This window comes from Macaca fascicularis, chromosome 4, assembly GCF_037993035.2.
Source record: "Macaca fascicularis isolate 582-1 chromosome 4, T2T-MFA8v1.1".
In the NCBI taxonomy this organism is placed as follows: domain Eukaryota; kingdom Metazoa; phylum Chordata; class Mammalia; order Primates; family Cercopithecidae; genus Macaca; species Macaca fascicularis.
This window is the reverse complement of record NC_088378.1, coordinates 157,495,134-157,518,496: the sequence shown is the minus strand read 5'-3', so window position 1 is coordinate 157,518,496 and position 23,363 is coordinate 157,495,134. Positions and strand designations below refer to the sequence as shown.

At 43.5% G+C, this 23,363-nt stretch overlaps 1 protein-coding gene across 9 annotated transcripts in view; it reads left to right on the top strand.

Annotated features, from left to right (window-relative positions):
• The window catches only part of JARID2 (jumonji and AT-rich interaction domain containing 2), a 282,076-nt gene that overhangs the window by 190,871 nt on the left and 67,842 nt on the right, over positions 1-23,363 (top strand). For all 9 annotated transcript variants that reach the window (XM_074038828.1, XM_074038830.1, XM_074038831.1 and 6 more), the window contains one exon: positions 16,570-16,739. In XM_074038828.1, the coding sequence (XP_073894929.1) occupies positions 16,570-16,739 (170 nt within the window). The remainder of the gene's footprint in view (positions 1-16,569; positions 16,740-23,363) is intronic.

Genomic DNA, 23,363 nt, shown 5'->3' with positions numbered 1-23,363 from the left:
CAGTGCCCCGCTGCTCATACCTCTAGGGGAGCATACAGACCGACGGGTTGTGGGGCTGCAACCCCACGGCAGTGTCTAGGGGTGAATGTTTACAACTGAAGCCCCAGTGGGTGTGTGTTACAGGGTGTTCCTTTAGTTTGCTGCCTATAGGCGGCTTGTTTTAGCTCCATTAGACCCCCTTCCTTGAGGACAGAGGGATTTCTGTAACCTGTGGTTTCTTGCTGGTGTACCAGAAGAATCGGATCACACGTGGGCTTGGAGAATGAATGCAGGGTTTTATTGAGAAGTACCTCTCAGCAGATCGGGGAGCCAGAAGGGAGTTGATTTTCCCCTGGAGTCGGGAGGCATGCTGGTCGATGGCCGCTTCTGTTGTCTTCCACTGATGTGTTCCTCAGGACGCCCAGAAGCTTGCGTCGTCTATGCCTTGCTAAGGTCTCGGGTTTTTATAGATTTTTATAGGCCCAGGATGGGGGCGTGTCAGATCAGAGTGGTCCTGGAAAATGCAACATTGGGCAGGAAGGCAGAAGTGCTTGTCCTCCCTTAGGTCTTGGGAGTAGAGCCTAGCCAGGGGCCACGCCCTTCCTCTACCCAGCCCTTCCCTCCCCACCTTCCCTGTCATTTAAAGGGACCATGCTCTTCCATTCCCAGCACTCCTGTATCACTAGTTGCCTACCACCTGGGAGGCCCTGTTTGAGAAGCATGGGATTAGAAAAATTCCAGTGATGTCTTCTGTTTCTAGTAGTGTGGACTCCTCCTTGGAATGCTTTTCTTGCGATTTTTTTTTCCCCATAATGTTGATATTCTGTGTTTTCCTATTTCAGTTGTAGTGAGTTCAGTTCAGGGGAGAATGAGATTCAAGTGGACTGTGCTTCCTTGAGAGAGCATTTGAGTGCTCTTCTGGTCACCTAGGTCTTGGACTTCTGGACCTCTACATGGACCCCTCCCAGCATGTCCAGGTCCTTCTTAGAGCCCAACTGCAGGGGGCGACCCTGTCCTTCAGCCGCATGGTTTTACTGTTCAGCTTCCGCGTAGATTCTACCTGGAAGCCCAGGGGTGCGTGGTCGTCTGTTCATCCGGGAAAAGTCCCTTGTGGTGAATGATTGAGTTCCCAAGCCGATTTCTGTCCCAGAGGGAGGTTGTTTCAGGGACTGAACAATGGGAATGGGAATGGCAGTCTCCACTGACTCTGTGGTATAGTCTAGGTCATAGTTTATGTTGTGATGCTGTGACTGGATTATGTCACACTTCATGAAACCTAAGCCTTCCTGTTCAGACCTGAAAGGCAGAGCCTGTGGCTCCTTCATTGTCCATTCCCTATGGTCTGTCCCTTTTTCTGTCCAGCTCAATCATACCGTGAACCCTTGGCCTCAGCTCCGTATTCACATGCACTGTCTCCTACGCTTACATTGTGGAAGCCCTCCCTTAACCTAGTTAGGCACTAGGGTTGTCTCCCTGCAGTGCTAATTTGTGTAAAATTCTCTGCTTTTAAAGTTATATGACATAAAAAATTAGAAGAAACATTTTTTAAAAAGAGGAACTTTTTTCTACTCTCAAGTTCAGTTTTGGGGAGTCTGCTAATTAAATGGATGAAAGACAGATTAGCAAGAGGGAAAAAAACAGATTTAGTTGAGTTCACAAAGAAATGTGACTCTAAGAGGAGGTTAGAATTTACCATCCTAGAATTGCTTGAATTCGGGTAGCAGAGGTTGCAGTGAGCCAAGATCATGCCACTGGACTCCAGCCTGGCGACAGAGTGAGACTCTGTCTCAAAGAAAAAGAATTTACCATCCTACTGGGATGTGGGGGGCAAAAGGGTGATTCTGGGAGGACAAATGAATTCTTAGGAGAGGGTGGAGAAAGGCCACTTAGGAAGAACAGGTGAATTTTTGCAAAGATAAGTGGGCCCTTAGCAGAATAGATAGAAGATAGAATATTTTTTTGTCAGTGTCTGTTAGTATTGTTTTCCAAACCCACACAGGGTTAATGTCTTGGGGCCTGTTCTGGGTATGAGGTTAATATAGCTGCTTTCTGAGGGTATTTTGGAAATGGGTTGGGGGGGGGTGGGATGGGGCAGAAGCTTGAAGTGTCTAGCTGGAAATGTTCTCATTTACAAATTGCTGGAGGAGGAGCCTCAACGACCCTTCCCAGGACTGATATATGGCTGGGAGTGTGGAGTTTGGCAGTGGATTGACACAGTTAAAGATGGATGCCTCTTTGATCAAACGGAGACCATTAGGGCATGTTTAGGCTGGCGGAATTGGAGAGTTGCATTATAAAGAGAGTAGTTATGCATCCCCCCCTCCCAGTGCCTGTCACCCACATCTTTATGAACATGATTCTGCGTTTGCCCGGTTGGCTGGCAGAACATTCTGCTGAAGCCAACAGTGAGGGAGATGTACATACGTAGCTTTTTTCATCTGTGAATTGCAGAGTGGAGAAGGATGTCGTTCATTTCCATGATTCCTTTGCACATCATTGTTTCTGACCAATTTGGACAAAATGTGATTATTTTTCTTACAGTTCCAACTCCTTTGTTATTGTGATTCCCCCTTGCAGTCCCCCTTTAGAAGATCCTTTAGGCAAATGTTACCCTTTCTCTGAAGTGGTGGCTTGCCTTCCTGTGGTGGTGCAGCGTAGCTTGAAAAGAGCTAGGAGGCCAGGCGCCGTGGCTCAAGCCTGTAATCCCAGCACTTTGGGAGGCCGAGACGGGCGGATCACGAGGTCAGGAGATCGAGACCATCCTGGCTAACACGGTAAAACCCCGTCTCTACTAAAAAATACAAAAAACTAGCCGGGCGAGGTGGTGGGCGCCTGTAGTCCCAGCTACTCGGGAGGCTGAGGCAGGAGAATGGCGTAAACCCGGGAGGCGGAGCTTGCAGTGAGCTGAGATCTGGCCACTGCACTCCAGCCTGGGCGACAGAGCGAGACTCCGTCTCAAAAAAAAAAAAAAGAAAAAAAAAGAAAAGAGCTAGGAAACAGTTTTCCTCCACAGTATCCTTCTAACTATTCCATTGAAATAGCTTTATTGTGGCCATGCTCGAGGCTCACACCTGTAATCCCAGCACTTTGGGAGGCTGAGGCAGGCGGATTGCCCGAGGTCAGGAGTTCGAGACCAGCCTGGGTAACATGATGAAACTCTGTCTCTACTAAAAATACAAATATTAGCTGGGCGTGGTGTTGACTGCCTGTAATTCCAGCTGCTCGGGATGCTGAGGCAGGAGAATTGCTTCAACCCGGAAGGGGGAGGTTGCAGTGAGCTGAGATCGGGCCACAGTACTCTAGCCTGAGAGACAGAGCAAGACTCTGTCTCCAAAAAAAGGGGGAGAGGGGGAGCTTATTCTGGTTTCAGGCAGTGGAACAGGGGAGAATGAGGTAAACCCAGCTACAGTGCCTCTCACAGGAAGCATCACAAACATTAATTACTCCTGGTGCAAGAGGACTCAGTGAAGCTAGGTTTGAGGCTGGGGTAAAAGATAAGATGTTGGACATTACTCATTTAAAAAGTTTTTAGCTCAAAAATCTTATCATTGGCTGCCTTCATTGTTGGAGGTTTGTAAGTCTGTTGCATGGATCTCTATCCTCCTCCTGTACTTGCACCCCACTGTTATGTTTTATTAGGATCCAGTGCAATTTATTCTCCCGTTTCTTTCACTCTTCGTTAGACTTTTGATCACGCTTCCCTCTGTTTTGTAGTGCCATCCAGAGAAAACGAGCAGATAGAGAGGCTTTGTGAGGAACCTACGATGGATATGTGGCTGCAGCCTTCTTTGGAGGGTTTAAGCTGCACCGAAGGAGGCTGACCTTGTGGCTTTATCATTTCCTGTCTACAGACAAGGAAAATGGGCTTAAGCAGGAGGGATTAATGAAGGACTTAATTGAACAGGAAGTCTTTGTCTTTCAGCCCTTCAGAATTACACACAGCTTGGGTGTTTTTATCTTGAGTCCGGTTTAAGAGATTGGACTTCTTTTCTCAGGATGTTTCCGGAAACTGAGTGGGGATCAGAAATTGTCATGGAGTTAAAATGCTGAAGAAGAGGGGAAACAAGCCAGCTTCATTGGATGAGGAGAAGGACTTGTTTTGATTTCCTCATTCTTCCCAGTCTCACCCCTGGGAGTTTCTGCTACTGGCTTGGCTCAAAGCCTTAAAAACCCATAGACTACTTTTGTCATGTCACAGCAAATGCAAACATGTTGTCTCTGGAAAGGAACTGTGAGGCTCATGTGTTAAACCAGCAATGCTGTACCTTTAGCAGAGTGTTGCTAGTTCAGTGCCCGAAACACAGATAACATACTTGACCTAAAGGCCCCTTGTGAGTCAGAATGACTTTACCTTCTTGGAAATGTTTTGACTTGAGATCTAGTCAGGAGATATTCTTGTCCGACCCTTTTGAGGGTTCATATAAGCTGTATACAATTAGATGGACATGTATGTCCTGCAGATACTGCTCATCTGGTGTCCACTGCTGCTGTCTACATATGTGACCTCTTTCAATTTAGTGCACATTCATGACATCAGGTGGATTCACAGCTTGCATCAATAGACTGGTCCTTGGCTGATGAAAAACTGGGAGGACTTTCATGTTGTACTGGGGCGAGGTGTCTGAGGTCATGGAATGGTTATTAAGATTGTAAACAAGGTAGAATTTCGTGAGTTGGAAGGGTTGGGCTGACCGCTTTGCATTCTGCCTCCCAACCCCTCAGGTCCCTCTCTTTGGTTTGATTCAGTGATGCCATTTGGTTTCTGTCTCGTGGCCTGGAATATGGTACCATGTGCGGCGTTGAATGTTAGGAAAAATTTAAGGCTGCTTGAGGGATATTCTGGGCATTGTTAGAGAGGAAGTTGATTTGCTCACCTTGCCCTGTTGCCCACTTTCCATTGGCACAGTTTCTTTGGGTTTTATTTAAATTTTTATTCCACCAATGTGTCCTCTAGAACTGCTCCTGCAGGTGCCAGTGACACAGATGCTGAGACACTGTGTCTGTAGTAACTTGCGAGCTCGTTTTTAAGTGGGAGAATGTGCCGTTGCTTCAGCATCACAGAGCACAAACACTCAGAAGGTGGAGGAGAATTAGTTTTACGTTCATTAGCTATTAGCAGATTTTAAAATTATGGTTGTGTTTCTTCATCTTATGCATTTTTAACAAATGTCGTAAGAGACAGTGTGTCAATTATAGCAAATGCTTTTCTTACAAAGCAGACTTCACTCCACATTTTGGTTGGTGATAGTTTAATGCCCCATACTTTGAAAATCACAACTGATTATGGTCCAGGCAACTAAAAAAATTTTTGTCAGAGCCCCAAAATGTGGGTTTTCTGATACTCATCAAAAAAGGCTAAATGCTATGGGTTTTCTGATACTCAGAAAATGTAGGTTTTCTGAAAATCACCAAAAAAGGCTATATGCTGTGTGTTTTATCTCTAGCCATATTTCTTAGGATCTAAAAAAAGCTGGATTGTATATTTCTAGATGTTCTCCATAGAAGTAAAGAACTTTGGGGTGTAATGAGTTGGAGGGGTGAGACGGCATTGCTAATAGTGTTTATAGACCTACTTTCTGTGAACAGTGGCTGGGTTCTTAACTGGCACCAGATTTTAGTGCAGGTTCTAAAAATTGGCTAATACCAGTGCTTGTCATAATTTAGCATTCCTTTTTTTTTTCCCTCAGGGGTGATCCCACAGCTGGAGTGTAAAGACTCGCTATTGCCATCTATTGGTGCATACTGGCTACTTCCTGAGATTTGCTGTGGGTGGGGAAATTGCCTGGCATCCCTTTTCTATTTGTTACCCTTTAAATAAAGAAACTCTCTGTTAGCAAACTTACTGCGTGAGAGTGAGGGCATATAAGATGCCAGAGCCCACTCCGGTCCTTCTGGGACTTAGTGGTCACTTAGTGGTCTGTCATGCCGAATGGATGGTTAGGACCCGACCTACCGCACAGCTCCATCTGGTATGATATTTCTGGTGGGAAGTTTCTGCAGCTATCTTAGAAGCATTCCCCTGGATTTTATTTTATTTTATTTTATTATTTTATTTTATTTATTTTTTGAGATGGAGTTTCGCTCTTGTTGCCCAGCCTGGAGTGCAATGGCACGGTCTCGGCTCACCGCAACCTCCACCTCCCAGGTTCAAGTTATTGTCCTGCCTCAGTCTCCTTAGTATCTGGGATTACAGATGCCTGCCACCACGCCCAGCTAATTTTTGTATTTTTAGTAGACGGGGTGTCACCATATTAGTCAGAATGGTCTCGAACTCTTGACCTCAGGTGATCCACCATGCCTGGCCTGGATTTTTATTTTTTAATATGCTGTATAGCATTGTAGAATACAATTTCTTTTTATATTTCTCTCTCTTTTTGGACAAAAGGAAGTAAAACAAGATTCTCGCCTCACAGGGTCATTCCGTTTGCCTTTCCAAACATGCCCACTGCCAGGAGAGTTTTGGCAATTTGCAGTTGGGTGTTGAGTAATCTAAAATTGGGAGACTGCTAGGGTTTTTGTTGAAATGATATTTTAAAAACTAAATAGGGAATCCCATCGAGAGATAGTAGAGAGGCAAATTAACATTTTAACTGGCTCTTCTAGGCTTTTAAAACTGAATGTACTTTAGATAATTTGTTCACACCTTGTAACTACAACAGCCTATTAGAAATTACTTTGGCCAGATCCTGACTGGATTCTGTAGGTACTTGCTTGTGTTACTCTGACTCTTACTATCTTTATGTAGTCCCTGCTGCCTTAAGATCTGCTTTTTGCTTGAGACTGTCCTGAGACCAGCAGTCTTTGTCGAGAAGAGTATTTGTGCCTCTTCCTTCCTGGGCTTGGAGATGTAGCCCTCATAACAGGGTTAGGCTGCATGGGGATGGCGGCGCAGACAGCCTTCCATAGGTGGTAAACTATAACTGTGTCATTTGTGACTGACAGAACAAAAGGGCTTTGTTGCCACTTTAATTGTTGATTAATGATGATCCCTCTCAAATTTGACGTGGTTGCTTTCTAGAACACAAAAGAACTCAATGTCACATGTTTCCTTGATCATGACAGTCATGATTTTCAGGCAGTCTTGGTTCTCTGACATTTCAGGATGCCATAGAAGATTTCAAGAAACATAATTGAATAATTTTATTAATTGAATAAAAAACTGTACTGCATATTACTTTTCATACTGTTTGTGCAGGATGTCACCAGCTGCCTGAGATTTATGTGCACCAAGTCATGTTTTATTTGGGAAAAAGTTGTTCATAGCTTGTAGATATTTAATGCTATTATCTTTGATTAAAAAAATTTTTTTTCTCTCTTTCCTCCCCCACTAATCCTTCCCTGGAATTTAAGAAAAAAAAAAAAAAAAAAGGTTCACCTTTCTCTCTGATGCCTGTTTTCCACTTTAGTATTCCAAGGGAGTGAAGTGTCTGCGAGCAAGAATGGTGTCTTCTGACGTGGTGGTGATGTTTGGATTTGCAAGGCTTGCCTTGTCTTTGGGCTGGCTTCTTAATGGATAGAGCTGATGAATATATTTGTAGGCAGTTACGTTAGCGTTCCTAAGGGTGACTCACAGTTCTGAAGTAAGTTCATGTGTTGCCTAAACGAGTTACTCCTCATTGGAAGGGCTGAGTGGAAGGAAGTGCAGATTACAGGTTGTATTGCTACTAATCTTTAAGGGAGTAGGGGAGTAGATTTTTGGAACTGTGATATCTTTCTAAAATACGTATGAATGCATTTTTCACCTCCCCCTCCACCTGCTGAAGTGCTAGGTGATAGTCTTTAAAAAGTCAGTATAGTTTGCTGTTTTACTGGTAGGTAGAAAGTTGGCGCTAGAAATCTTCAGCAATATACTGTCAGTTTGGAGATTTAGATTTTACTTCTCCAAAATAATCAGGACTTTTCATCTACTCTTAGGAAATGATAGATCCAAAGGATTTATTACAGAAATCACTACATTCAGGTACCACTTGTGTTTTTAAGAGGAGGTCAAAGATCACAGAAGCTTGGAGCTAAACAGAGCCTTAGCTTCCCTTTGTTAATAGTCCTTAAAAAATCACATCAGAAAAAAAGACCCAGCTTGCCCTAGGTGACAGGTGAGGTGAACTAAACTCAGGTTTTGTGACGCAACTACTCTTTCGCTTGTACCACTCTGACAAAGCAAAACATAGTGTTTCATCTTGAGGGGAATTCAACTAACAAAAGGTTCCTTTACGCAAATTCCGGCTATGGCAGATGTTTACTCTAAATAGCTTCCTATGTAACTTAATTAAGACAAGTGCTGCAAATATTTAATATCCTGAGGTTTTTTGCACAAACAAACAATTTCATCAGTTTATATGTAAAGCAAGAAATGAGGCCTGTGGACCACTAGTGCTCTGTCTCCAGAAGTACCATAAAGCAGGCATTCTGCGTAGGATAACTCTTCTTACAGAGCCAGCTGACCTCCCGTTTTGTCATTGTGTGATGCCCTCCCCTTCTGGTAAATCAAACCCTGACAGTTTAAAACTGTGAGAACTGGGTGGACCATGCGCTCAGGAGAATATGGTCTATGCTAGTGCCTCTCATTACAGAGTTTGGTATGAGTTGGTCTCTGCTAGCCTCTGGGTTCACTTGAGGATGTGTTTATTTTCTCTTTACTATTCAGGATGTTTACAACCATTCTGTGTGGTTTACCCGCAACTGCACTTGCATTTGAATTTGGTGGGCAGCTTGCCCTGGGTAGAGGGTATCCCTTGCCCGACCCCCCACAACCTCCAGTGCGCACACACACGGGCACACTCTTGTTTCTTTGAGTGGCTGCCAGGTTTGTAGTGTGTGTGTCTGGGGGTCGAATGGAGTGGGTAATTATTTTGGGGATGGAAACACGGGAATTTTTTTTTTTTTTTTTTTTTTGAATAGGCCTTTCAGCAAGTTGGCAAAGCTTCAGGACTAGCTCCCACACCGGCACAAAGAGCGCAGCCGTGCCGGTCATTTTGCATTTGCCAGACACGGACTGTCTGATTTTTTTTTGTTTTTTGTTTTTAAATGAACAGACCCTCCCTCCCACCCTTTCCTTGCCCTTTGTTTAAAATTGGGATGTAATCTAAATAATTGGATTTACCAGCTTACGTTTTGAATATTGGAAAATTGAGTTAATAAAATGATGTTTTGGCATGTACTTCCCTCATCTAGGGAACAGCTGTGCATTCACTTTAAGCCGCCTGGTCCCCCTTGCTCCTGCTTGCTCCAGCTGATTTGTGTGTCACGCCATGCCCTTCTTGGGTTTGCAGACTATCAGAAATCCTGGACAGAAATAGGATTTAATTAACCTGGAAATTGCTGTTGTGCCGAAGTTAGGGCTACCCTAGAGATTGAGTGCACAGATAGCAATAAGCTGGTTAACTCTACACTGTTGACCCCAGAGGAAACCTGGAGAAACAGTGCCACCCTTGTGTGAAGCTTCTAATGGCAGGATGCCCAGGAAGCTTCTAAATCAATCATTTGGGGAGGAAGGGGCACAGGGAGGGTATTACAAAAGAAAAAGAAATATTTGGCATAGTACTGTTAGTTCATCCCTGGGTTTTTTTTTTTACAAGCATGGTCTCGTGATTTATTGGTTAACTTTCCATATAATGTTAGTGTGTATATTACCATGCTCCTTCGTTCTCATAAAGATGCTGTATAAATTTTATTTTAACAACAAAAAGTGAAGATTGATTTTGGTAAATTTTTAAGTGATGATTCCTAACAGCAAGTGAGAGGTGGCTGTGGGAGGCTTAGCAGAAAAAGAAAGTCGCCTTCTATGTAACTTAGGGAGGGGACGGATGGGGAAAGGGAAATAGGGATCTTTCCCCCTTGGAGCTCGTGCAGCTTGATCAAGAAGTACAAGTACTCTCTGGTGTATGTGGTGGTCTTGTTGCATGAGGTGTGGCAGGAGCCGCCTCTTGGGCCCAGCAACTGTGACTTGGGAACAGTTGTTATAGGAATGCCAAGGTGTAGAAAAGCACCTTGTGTCACAGGCCAGAGCCAGACCTGATTTGGCTTCTGTGAGATGATGGTGAGGATGGGCAAGTGGCATGGTAAATTCTTAAGGGAGGGCCATATGGGCAGGTGCCTGGTTGGTATTTTTCTGTTTTCCTTTTCAAATATCAGCCTCTATATTCAAGACACAGTTTTATTCTTAACGAAACTGAATTCCTGTCTACCTTCAGGTAGGCTTCTGCTGGGATGGCTACTAACTTGACCTGGAGCAGAACAATACCAAGGCTCCTCCTCTCCTGTTGCTGTTGGATCTGTCTCACAAACATCCACCAATCTCCCTTTTCCTCTGAGTTGCCATTCAGTCTGCCCCTCTGCTCAGATACCATGACTGTATTGGATTCTGTGATTCCTGAATCATGAGTGGTGGGTTGTATAATTCACAGCTCCTATAACAGAGTAGTGTTCCTCCCCTTCTCCTTTCCGGCATCTATGGAGGGCTTCTCCTCTACACTTGGGAAGGCCTGTATATAGAAGTGGATCAGAAAGTGGAGACTGCAAGTAGAGAGTCCTGTGTATACCACCAGAAGGGCAAAGCAGTGGGTTTGGGGTTAGGTGGCTGGTTATGCAAGAGGTACTGCTTTAAGATGGTCACTCTCTCTGAGGAGGCGGCTTCTGCCCAGAGACATGAAGGGAGTGACCTCCATTACAGAGTAACAGGCCTGGATTGTTTTCTTCCCTTGTCTGGCCTAGAGGATGAGAAGCCACCAGCCATGGCAAGATAAAGGGAGAGAGAATTCCAGATGGAAGGAGCTGTTTGGAGTAAGCAAGATCCCCTTGGACCATTCCTGCAATCTCTATCTTAGGCCATTTATTGCCACATAGAATATACTCTATGGGATCCCATACACTCCCATTCTCCCATACACTCCCATATACTCTGTGGGATCAAATTCGTAAATGGTCATTCATTTTAACACCCTTTCTCTTACTTTGAGACAGCTTCAGTGGCGTTCACTCAGCAGGGCTGATTTTGGTCATGAATGAGGGGCCATGGAGCTCCTTGGCCTGGCAGCTTTTAGTGAGGGGGTGCACACCGGATGGCTGTGCTCACAAGGCTTTGCTTCACCTGCCACGTGGAGGTCGCGTGGCGTGACATGGCATGGCAGAGAAAGCTGTCACGTGGGGACCCATAGGTTTGTTTGCTGGTCCTGTTTGTTCTGCCATCCAAGTTAGGTGACCCGGGGTGGGTCTCACCCTTCTCCTAGTTACTCGTGTGTACAGTGAAGGGGATCTTATTAAGATCCTTGAACATAACAAAGTGACCAGCCTTTCCCATTTCCCCAAACACCAAACAAACAGCGGCTCATATCCATCTTCTCCTGAACTTACTTGAACTTCGTTGTCCTTTAATTCAGATACACGCTCCCAGTGATGATCTGATCTGAAACGTCTATTCCCTCACCCCCACTGCACCATCCCTGTGTTTTACAATATTGAAAATAAAATGTTATCCTTTGAATATATCAACATACTTCTTCCTCTGCTGGTTTACATTTACTTGATTTGATCTTTTCACCTTGGCTTGCTGGAGGGCTTGATTTAATTGGTTTCATTGACATAAAGGATACGTGTGGAGTTCCTAGAATTAAGGCGTCTTCTGTAAGGGATCTCCTTGAAGAATTAATAAAAAGTAAACATGGAAGGAAATTACACTGTGATTGCGACTTCCATGGTGTGTGTGAGGGACACACCTTCTCTGGGGCTGTGTGTTACCCAGGGCAGGAAGGCCCATCCTGACTACGTGCAAGGCCCAAGGCTTGGGAGGGCACACATTTTATTTTTCTCTCAAACATTTGTGTTTTTACTTCTTCAACCCCAGGAACCCCGTGCTCTCTTCACCCCAACCCCACAATGATTCTGAACCTCTTTTATCCCAGTTCTTTTCATTTTTGCTGTAATAATGGAATGACAGGTGGTGTTCTGTTGAAAATGCCAGTCAGCTGATGGCAGGGAGTGAGGAAGTAAATGGTGTGGTGGGCGGGTATGCCGCCTCCCCTGGACGGTGAGGCCCCAGAAGCTGCACCACCTTGCTCCTCATGCTTGCCAGGTGACTTCCTTCTTTACCCCAGGGTTCTGCTGCTGCTTCCATCAGCATCTCTAGGTGCAAATATTGTAGGTTTTCAGCACGTCCGAATCACTTTCTTCCATTTTCCTATATCCAGCATTCTAGAAGGAAACCCCTGTCCCTGAAGCCTGTCTGTACTGTTTGGAGTGCTTACTCAGGATTTGGCTGTACCATTCCTTTGGTTGTGTGGGCCCAGGAAAAGCAGGGTCAACACCTTCGTAATCCCTGCGGGACTCTGCAGGTTGAAAAGCCACACCGCAGACCTGCCCTTTGTAGACAATACAGGTTCTTCTAGCCTCTTTATAAAAGATATTGGTTTGTCTTGTTCTTTAGTTCCTGGCTTCATCTGGGTCTCACAACTGTTTAATCACTTGGGAGCTTGGCTTCTTCCTCTAAGGGGTAATTTATTTTGCTGCCACTTTTTAATCTCTTATTGCCTTATTTTTCATAGCCTCCCTGGGAACGTCACCAGGCACCAAGCACCTTTTATTTCAGCATTGGTGGGCAGCAGTTTATCTTTTATTTCAGCATTGGTGGGCAGCAGTTTATCTTTGAGGTCCTGAAATTGTAAAATATCTCACAGTGTCTCACTCCGTTGTCTGTGCTTAGTCTGTGTTTACTTGTTTGTTTCTCATTGTCGCTGCACAATCTTCTCATCGTGTGTAGCGTTTGTTTTCCCTGACTTCTCAAAAAGCTGTAAACACTTAACATCCTGTTCACATGCAGGCAATATTTCTATAAAATTCCTGCAATACTCAGAGTGCGAATTGCGTCCATTCAAATGAAGAAGTATATATTTGTAATTGCCAATTAAAAACACTTTTCAGTAGAATGAAAACCAGCAATTTTTCTAAATACGGCACAACATTTCCTTTGTTTTAAAACAGTCTGGGAGGTTGGTGGGAACGAAAGCCTCACTGGAAAAGGAGGGCGGTTGTGTTGTGTCAGTCCACCTGGCAGCTGGTTGGAGTGTGGACCAAGGGCTCAGTAGCCTTCCCTCCTCGAGACCTGGCCATCACCAGCTGCCTGGGAATTGATGCGGAAATTGAGAGCCAGCCTTGAGAAAGTTTGATGGAGTGATTTTGTGTCTGTTGAGTCCCAATAAATTTGCTTGTATTTTGTCTTTTTAAATTGCCTTTTGTCCCTTTGTTCTATTTTCTTATGTAATTAAAAAAAAAAAAGTCATTTGTAACAGATAGAAAATTTAAAGGGGGAAAAACAACCAAGCAGAAACTGCTCCTCATCTGTGACAGATGAGGCTCTCTGATTGTCTGAAAATCCCCCTCACCCTAACCGCCCCCCACTTCATTGTCCCATGTGAAGGTCCCGCCTCTGGGCTTCTGGTCTGTCATGTCTTCTATACAGGTAGGCAGTTGGTTGCAAAAAAGCTCTTTGTTCCCCATCACATAGAGATAGTGGCATTGCCTGATCCCACCCTCCCCCTTATTTTTTTTTAAAACAACACTAGGGCATTTTTGTTAAACTTGATTCACTTCCTCCTGTTACCTTGTTAATATGACTGTTTCATATCAGTTATTCCTGGGTTTTAAAGTGCTTTTTGGGCCAGGCGTCATGGCTCATGCATGTAATCCCAACACTTCGGGAGGCCAAGGCAGGAGATAGGCTTGAGGCCAGGAGTTCAAAACCAGCCCGGGCACCATGTGGGGAGACCCTGTCTCTATAAAAAAAAAAAAAACGAGCAACAACAACAAGCCAAAAACAGCTGAGTGCAGTGGCACGTACCTGTAGGCCCAGCATTTTGCAAGGCTGAGGTGGGAAGATCTCTTGAGCCCAGGAGTTTAAGGCTGTAGTGAGCTATGATAGCGTCACTGCACTCCAGCCTGGGTGACAGAGTGAGACCCTGTTTCAATAAAAAGGTTTAAAAAAAAAAAAAAAAAAGTGGTCTGTAATGACCTACATTGTTTGTAGATTTTTTTTTTTTTTTTTTTTAAGGACTCTAGATTACCCAGTAAGTAGTTGGGAGTCACACTTTGTCCTTTTTGATGGATTGTCAGTTTGTATTAGGAATATTATTAGACAGTAGTGTTTTTGATGGTCATGGGGAGGCAAGAGTAAACACTGCTTAGGACATACAAGGGAATTTAAGGTTAAAATGAGATTAGAAATTCTTCATAATATTGTGGTACTTTATATTTGGGGAGTGTGGAGGATTTATGAGGTTAAATTTAAAGGTATTAGTTTTGACGAAGTAGGCAGTCGTGTGTGTGTGTGTGTGTGTGTGTGTGTGTGTATTTTGCTGTAGGAATTTGTTAAATATTGTGATTTTTTTTTTTTTTTTAATGTTACGGCATTTTGAGCATCAGCAGTGTAGGATGCATGCTTACTATTCTATATAACCCACTCCCAACAATGTCTTCAAGGGAATACATCTGCCCTCTTTTACTTATTTAGTTTTTTTATTCGTTATTATTTTTGAGACAGAGTTTCGCTCTTGTCGCCCAGGCTGGAGTGCAGTGACTCGATCTCAACTCATTGGAATCTTCGCCTCCCGAGTTCCAGTGATTCTCCTGCCTCAGCCTCCAGAGTAGCTGGGATTGCAGGAGCATGTCACCACACCAGGCTAATTTTTGTATTTTTAGTAGAGACGGGGTTTCACCATGTTGGCCACGCTGGTCTCGAACTCCTGACCTCAGATGATCCACCCACGTCGGCCTCCCAAAGTGCTGGGATTACAGGGGTGAACCCCTGCCCCCGGCACTTTAGTTTTATTAGTTAATTGTTTTGAGTGGGGTTGCATTATCCATCCTACGTAGTGTTTGGGCTTCTGATCGGGTCTATTTTGATCCCTGTACTGTGATTCTTCATTCTTTTGTTTTTTTCCCTGCCCTCAAATAATGTTTTTCAAGTATCTCTATAAGCAGGTCTAGATGAACAGTTTAAACTAGGACCCAAGTTCTCATCCTTGCGAGTGCTTACTATTCCATGAGTGGAGACCTTTACAATTAGAGGAAGAGTGACTATTAGGCAATTGATGATAAATATTAAGTTGATCATAAAGCAAAAATACGTTATTGTATTTATTGATGGAGAGACAAGGAAATTTCTTATTGGCTATTGTGTTAAAAAAGAACAAACCGGGCTGGGTGTGGTGGCTCACGTGTGTAATCCCAGTGCTTTGGAAGGTCAAGATGGGTGGATCACCTGAGGTCAGGAGTTCAAGAGCAGCCTGGCCAACATGGTGAAACCCCACCTCTACAAAAAAATACCAAAATTAGCTGGGCGTAGTGGCGCATGCCTGTAATCCCAGCTACTCAGGAGGCTGAGGGAGGAGAACCACTTGAACCTGGGAGGTGGAGGTTGCAGTGAGCTAAGGTGGCAACAGAGAAAGACTCCATCACAAACAAAATTCAGTTCCAGGATCCATTAGGATTCATTTTGATAGAAAGGAATTTCTACCTAAGATTTTCAGGTGAAAGGAATTGAAATGTACTCTGTAGATACCAAATGGGTAAGTTAGGGAGTTAGCATAGGATTGTAATGGGAAAGAAGCCTGAAGGGTAGATGAAGGCTATTTTTTGTTTCAATCTCTACCTAAATAGTTGCAATTTGGCTGAGTGTGGTGGCTCACACCTGTAATCCCAGCACTTTGGGAGGCCGAGGCAGGTGAATCACAAGGTCAGGAGTTCAAGAGCAGCCTGGCCAACATGATGAAACCCCGTCTCTACTAAAAATACAAAAAAATTAGCTGGGTGTGGTGGCGGGCGCCTGTAATCCCAGCTACTTGGGAGACTGAGGCAGGGTAATCGCTTGAACCTGGGAGGTGGAGGTTGCAGTGAGCCAAGATTGCACCACTGCACTCCAGCCTGGGCAACAGTGCGAGACTCTGCCTTAAAAAAAAAAAAAAAAAAAAGTTGTAATTTGACCTTGTTGGCAGAGGGTAACCCAGAATTTGGGATTGGAGGGGGCATAGATACATACCGTTTTCTGCAGTATCAACTTGAATTGTTGTAGTGAACTTTTCATGGCTGAATTTAGAAGTGGCAACAGGGACACTGATGGCTAAATAGGCAAAGGTGACCTGGATGTGACGACACAGAAGAGAGGTGGGGATGGATTCGTGACCCCTTTAGGTGAAACTATAGGGTGCTGTATAAACGCAGCAGGATGATACAGGGTTTCCTGCTTACTGTCAGTTGAAATAAATGAATACCATTAAGCTGATGACGTCAAATACCGTGTGTAGTTTTTAAATGCTCAGGGAAACGGTGTGTACATAGGCATGTACTTCTACACACATGTATACACATGTCCATGACACACGTTGTATATCAGTGTACGAAACACAATCGTTTAACCAAATTTATTGCGCTTGAAAGGAGTCCTGTGGTTTGTGAGAGTGTGAGAGATATAGAACCTTAATTAGAAAGAGTTTGCTTGAAATAGGATCTTTTTTCTCCTTATGTATCATGATTTTATTGCTGCACGTAGGCCTATATCCTCCAGTCTCTGCTTAATTTATTTTTAATTTTCTTTTGCTTTTACAGGCCCAGGCTGCAAGCACAAAGGAAGTTTGCTCAATCTCAGCCGAATAGTCCCAGCACAACTCCAGTAAAGATAGTGGAGCCATTGCTACCCCCTCCAGCTACTCAGATATCAGACCTCTCTAAAAGGAAGCCTAAGACAGAAGATTTTCTTACCTTTCTCTGCCTTCGAGGTAAGACTTTGCAATGATCAGACGAGGTCTACATGGAATCTACATGTAAGCCTGAGGTATACGTGGAATAGACTTGAGCTCTACTCTCTGCCATGTTCATTTTTCTGTCCCCCAACCTGGGTTGAGGGGGAATTGAAAGTGAGAAATCCCTTTGAGAGTGCTGGGTGTGGCCTTTTAAACATCTGTTAAGTTTTATTTCCTTTTTAATATGACTCTTACACCCCACTTCCTGGCTTCTCGATACGCAATTATGCAGTTTCTAACTTTGACTTCTAATTTGATTTCTCTCCACCACACCACCGCCTTGCACACATTGTTTTGTAAGGCAATTTTTTTTGATAGAGTACTTTGGGGATATGAAGGCCCCTTTCTATGTGCTTCCGAAGGCCTGTCAATAAGCCGTGGTGATGAGGGGCTTATGGTTCTCTCAGCCCTGTATTATGTTAAGGAAACAATACTAGTACTTTCAGAGTCTAATTGACTGTGCAAATACTGGTCCACGTTTCAACTTGAACCAGTTAACAGAGTCCAGGTGGATTTGGGATCTGAATGGAGTTATTTGTGAAAGTGTTTGTTGCAGTTTCCTTGTTACTAAGTTTTCTAATAGCTGTGACAAAAGAACACAGAAGATTGAGAGAATAAGGAGCCTTTTCTGGAGGAATGATAGAAAATATAGGAAGTCCTGAACGCAGAGAGTTCCTTGGATGTGGTTACTTGAGAGAAAATGAACAGAAGGAGAGGGCCTTTGCTATTGGACATCTGTGGGAAGGCCTCAGGGTTCAGGGTCACTTTTATTTGATTAATATTTTGATAATTTATTATTACAGACAGATTTTAAGTACCTTAAAAGTTGCCACCCATCATCCCTCACTCGATACATTAGTGTGTCTTTCCTTCAGGTAAGTACATTTTCCTATAACTGTCAAAGTTAGGAAGTTCACAGTGATACATGGCCCCCATGAGTTCCTCAAACCTCTGTTTCACATTTGTTCTGAAGGTGCTTTGTAATGTCTGAGTTTAGAGCAAAACGACCTAGTTCAGAATTAGGCAGTGCCATTAATTGTGTGTAGTCTGCTTAATCTGGAAGAGTTCATCATTGTTTTGTCTTTGACCTCAACACTTGAAAATTACAGGTCAGTTATTTTTTAGAGTGTCCCTTGATTTGGTTGCCTGGTGTTTCCTCATGATGACATTCTGGTTTGTGTTTTTGGCAGGAATGCCACAAGGGAAGTGATTCCTCCTCCTCGTTGTTGGGTCCTCTGTAGGGATACACAGTTCAGTCCTTCCCTTTCCACACTGTGTTCATGCTGATCATTTGACTGTGGTGGGCCTGTCAGGAGCAAAGTTACCCACCCATCTCAGCCTTTGCAATGTATAAGTGTTAAGAGAGGATATTCTTTGAAACTAGTACATACTTCTCATCATCTTTATCGTAATTGTATATGTATGGGCTTCCTATTTTATGCAAAGGGTTATGATCTGTTACTCCTATTATGTATTCTGATGTTCAGGTTGTCCCAGATCACCGTCTCATCCGTGGACCCTCTTCAGGCTGGCTTTTTATTCCTTTTGATGTGTCCCTGTCATCCTTCCAGCCTTGCTCCTGGCACAACAAAATGTTCCAGGCTCATGGTGTACTTTCCCGCCCTCAGCCCTGGAAATGGACATGTCTCCAAGGAGCCCTGCTTTCTTGTAGGGACAAGTACTGTTCAGGAGCCAAGATCTGGGCACAAGGGATGCTGGGAACTATGGGAATGTCATTTCTCCCAGGTGTTCTTAGTAGACTGAGGTTGTGTGTTTACAGGGGTCTATCGGAGTTCTGTGTTTATTAAAATCTGTGAGTTAGCAGCCATACTTCCAGTTTCAGTTTAACACCAAGGGGTTCATGTGCATTCATCCCCGAGGACCTTGGCTCCTGTAATCCTTAATATACTTATTTGCCGTGTATTTTCAGTGTAACCCACCTCCCATCTCTGCTGCCCCCACGATGGGAAACTCAGCCCTGACACCCCATGTGGTTGCTCCTCACTCCCTCCCTTTGCCCAGTTGCCCTGCCTTACCAATTGGCTTTGGGACTGAATTGTTTGGGGGAATTTTTGACGTAGGATATGATGATAGTTGCTGGTGATTCTTAATACATAAGAAAGGAGAGTTATTACGTACTTGTTAGAAATTTTGTAGCCCTTGTCGGTCATTGAGCCTTGAAAACAGGGAGATGAAGTAGGTGGGATTCCCACCAGTTGATCTCCGTTAACTTTTTGGTTTGTTTTTGGAGACACAGGCTCTTGTCTCATATCAAAATAAGATGATGAGAGGTTGTTCACTTCTGGAGTTCAGTGGCACAGTCATGGCTCTAAGCAGCCTCAACCTTCTGGGCTCAAGCCATCCTTCTGCCTCAACCTCTCTAATAGCTAGACCTACAGGCGCATGCAACCACACTGAGCAATTTTTTTTATTTTTACTTTTAGTTTTTGTTTTGTTTGTTTTTGTTTTTTGTTTTTTGTTTTTGTTTGGTAGAGAAGGGGTCTTGCTGTGTTTCCCAGGCTGGTCTTGAAGTCCTGGGCTCATGCAATTCTCCTGCCATCTCAGCCTCCCGAAGTGCTGGGATGACAGGCATGAGCCACCATGCCCAGACATCTCTGTTACTTTTTACATAGATTTTGGCTGAAAGATTCTCCTGATCCTGGATGTTGAGTATGAAGATGGAAGGGAAGCTGTGAGGACTACATATGACAGACTCTTGTGCTGGGCTGGCCACTAGGCTGTGAGACTGGTAGAGTGTGGTGTGACGATCAGGAGTGGAGAACGAGTGGGCTGTGTACTCAGAAGGATGTATTTGCCCTAAAGGAGTCTTTGAAGGCTCCACAGCGCCATCAGCAGCAAGGTGATTCAGGTGGATCCAGCCGGGCTTGGTTGTGCCACCTGTAGCCCATCTACGTGGAGGCTGACACGGGAGAATCCTTGACACCTGGAGTTTGAGGCTGCCGTGAGACATGACTGTGCCTCAGCACTGCCGCCTCAGCAATAAAGCGGCACTCTGTCTCCAAAAAAAAAACAAAAAAAAAACAAAAAAAACCAAAACGGTGATATGGGACTCTTTGTGACTTTGGTCTTGCATGGCTTCAAAAAATTTTTTTTAAATGACATAATTGTACATATTTATGGGTCACATGATTTTGTGATACATATAAGTGATCAGATCAGGGTAATCAGCGTATCCCTCATCTCAAACATTCATAATTTGTTGGTGTTGGGAATATTCCACATCCTCCTTCTAGATATTGCTAACTGTAGACATCCTACGGTGGTATAGAACACTAGAACTTACTCCTTCTATCTAACCATAATTTGGTATCCTTTACTAAATATGCATGGCTTTTAAACATAATTGGCTTTTAAACACAATTGCCAGGTGTGTTTTTTGAGACAGAGTCTTACTCTGTCGCCCAGGCTGGAGTGCAGTAGCGCGATCTTGGCTCACAGCAACCTCCGCCTCCTAAGTTCAAGTGATTCTCCTGCCTCAGCCTCCCAAGTAGCTGGGATTACAGGTGCCCGCCACTATGCCCGGCTAATTTTTGTATTTTTAGTAGAGACGGGATTTCACTATGTTAGTCAGGCTGGTCCCGAACTCCAGACCTCAGGCGATCCGACCGCCTTGGCCTTCCAAAGTCCTGGGATTACAGGCGTGAGCCGCCGCGCCTGGCCAAAGCCAGGTTTTTTAAAGAGTAACTGTGACTTAACTAGTTTGGCTACTTTTGAGAAAGGAATTTTGATGTCTAGAATTGCTCTCGGCATTTTGCTTAGTAAATCGTGAATTAATAGTTTCTGCCTCCACCAATCCACCAATCCCGTTTCATTAGGATGTCTAAAGATTGCTCTGTTGATTATGGAATTTAGTTATGCAAGTCTTTACTATGGAACAATTGTGACTGTTGTATTTAGTTCCCAAAGGTAGAGAAGGAGAGAAACCCATCAGGGAATGTCTCAGTGATTCTGTATAGAGAGGAGTATGTGTATTTGTGCTACGTGTACTTGTGTGTGCACTATCTTATAACATGTTTTCTGAGGTTCTGGGAAACTCAGAGAGTCTCTTAGTTGCAGAGGCATGCTTATTTATTGTTCACATAAATGCCATCTAGAGAAAACGTCACCAAGTAAGTACCTGGCTTTGAAGTTTCAGGATTCCAGACAGAAGAGAATCATATTTTCATAGATAAAATTTACTTCTTTTAGATGTCAAATACAAAAAAAGGTTTAAATAATTAAAGCCTAGGAGATGTTTAAAACCAATTTTAAAAAATGCTCTGAACCTTGGAAATGAAATTCATGTATGAGCTAAGCAATAAAAATAGGCTTTGTTATTTGTTTTTCTGTTGGTATACATACAATATTGTACTGTTTTGCTATTTCTCATACTTTTTTTTAGATCTGAGGTATTAAAAATGAGTCATCTCAGCTTTAAAATGCCTTTTTTTCCCCCAAGAGGATAAGTGTGTTTACCTGATCTGACTCTACAAGCTCCAAATGACAGATGATGCTTATTATAGCTTCATGACCCTGAAAATCTGATGGATTTGGTGGCCTTAGATAGCATCTTTTAATAGGTAGTTTCTTGAGCTAATTAAAACCTGTATTTCAGTGTGTACAAAGGTTACATAGTGATCCCTGTTGTTGTGGTACTTTAATACTTCTATTTCCATTTTAATTTAAGAAAAACAGGATGTTAAGTTTTTTTGTTTTTTTTTTTTTGTTTGTTTGTTTTTGAGACGGAGTCTCGCTCTGTCACCCAGGCTGGAGTGCAGTGGCCGGATCTCAGCTCACTGCAAGCTCCGCCTCCCGGGTTCACGCCATTCTCCTGCCTCAGCCTCCCGAGTAGCTGGGACTACAGGCGCCTGCCACCTCGCCCGGCTAAGTTTTTTTTGTATTTTTAGTAGAGACGGGGTTTCACTGTGTTAGCCAGGATGGTCTCGATCTCCTGACCTCGTGATCCACCCGTCTCGGCCTCCCAAAGTGCTGGGATTACAGGCTTGAGCCACCGCGCCCGGCCTTTTTTTTTTTTTTTTTTTTACAATCATAAAAGTAGTTCCTGTTCATCTTGGGAATATTGGCAGAAGAAAGGTAAAGAAGTAGGCAAAAGAATACATTCAAAATAGCATCTCCACCATCTCCCAGAGATGACTGCTGTTAATTACCTTGTTTGTGAGTATCTTACTGAGCATTCGGTGTGCGTATATAATACATATTTTTCCTGAAATGATACTGCAATATACTTTCGTTTTTTGCAGTCTGGATTTCCTACTTAACACTGTCACAAAAATGCCTGTCATTTTATTTTAATAGCTTATGTTCCATTTGGCGAATGTCTCATAATCTATCTAATTCCTGATGCACACTTAGAGATATTTCGCCTTTTTGATATCCAGTGCTGATGACGCATATCCTTAGTTAAATCTTCACCTTGTTGAAGCCCTTTCAGGCAAAGTTGACAGTTGGGAATGCGATTAACCTTCTTACACCTGCATTCTAATTCTGTTCTTTTTTGGTGCTGATTCCAAAGCAAACATAACTTGTCACATCCCCAAGCCTCTAGTGTTCACCATAAAGAGCTCATTTAGCCCATCACCCTTGGGTGACAAGCGGGCACTGTGAGGGGTAAAGAAGGCAGTCTTTAATATGCTCATTATGTATAGGGAAGAAAGTCTGGCTGCAGAAATAATGAAGGAGCCAAATCAAACACCTGGAAGTGATGTTTGTTGCTAAGGATCCAGGTCTTTTTTTTTTTTTTTTTTGTCTCCAGTCCTCAATTATTACCTTTAATATTCTTGACAATTCTTGGGAATTTGGAAGAGAATAAATTGTGAGGCCAAGGGAAAGACAGCGAATGGAGTTCTTTAAACCTTGTTTGTAATCTGTTAATGACAGTGAGAAATCTTTGAGATGGGGAGAAAAAACCCTATGCCATTAATACTGGGATTAGTATAGATATGTAAACACCCAGCTAGTCATTCTGAGGTTAAAAGCTTTAGAAATCTAAAACAAATTTGTTTTAAGACACTACCAGCTAAGTCTGCAAGGCTCTTTCATTTCCTATTTAATATTGTGACCTAACATTTCTAAAGGAAAGGAGGGTGGGATGAATAGTGCAGCCGGCCCGAAGTATTTGCCCGCAGTGTATTTATCTTTAAATAGCTGCTTTGAAGGGGTCCACATGTCTTTTGCCAGAGGCATAATTAGTATCTTTCACTGGCACACGCGGGGAAGAGGGTTCTGCACTTACTGCGTGCAGTGATTCGTACCATCGCCGTATTCCCTGTCACCACTCTCGTTATTCTTAATGAGTTCTGTCGTCTCCTCTTTGTTCTGACTATGATTATTAACAGATTAAAAAGAGCTTAATGTAGCAGAGCACTGGCAGGTTAAATGATTCTCTTATTTACATTTTCCTCTTTACGGGGCACTGCAAACAAGGGGATTCCCAAAGGGGACTCCTGAAGCATGCAAACCTACATACACAGTTCATTTCTATGACCGTGGGCTTCACAGTTGAGCGTCACAGCTCGGCACATTGAAGAGAGCGTTATTATGGGGAATTCCTCGTAAATATCCTTACTGTCAGCCGTTGTG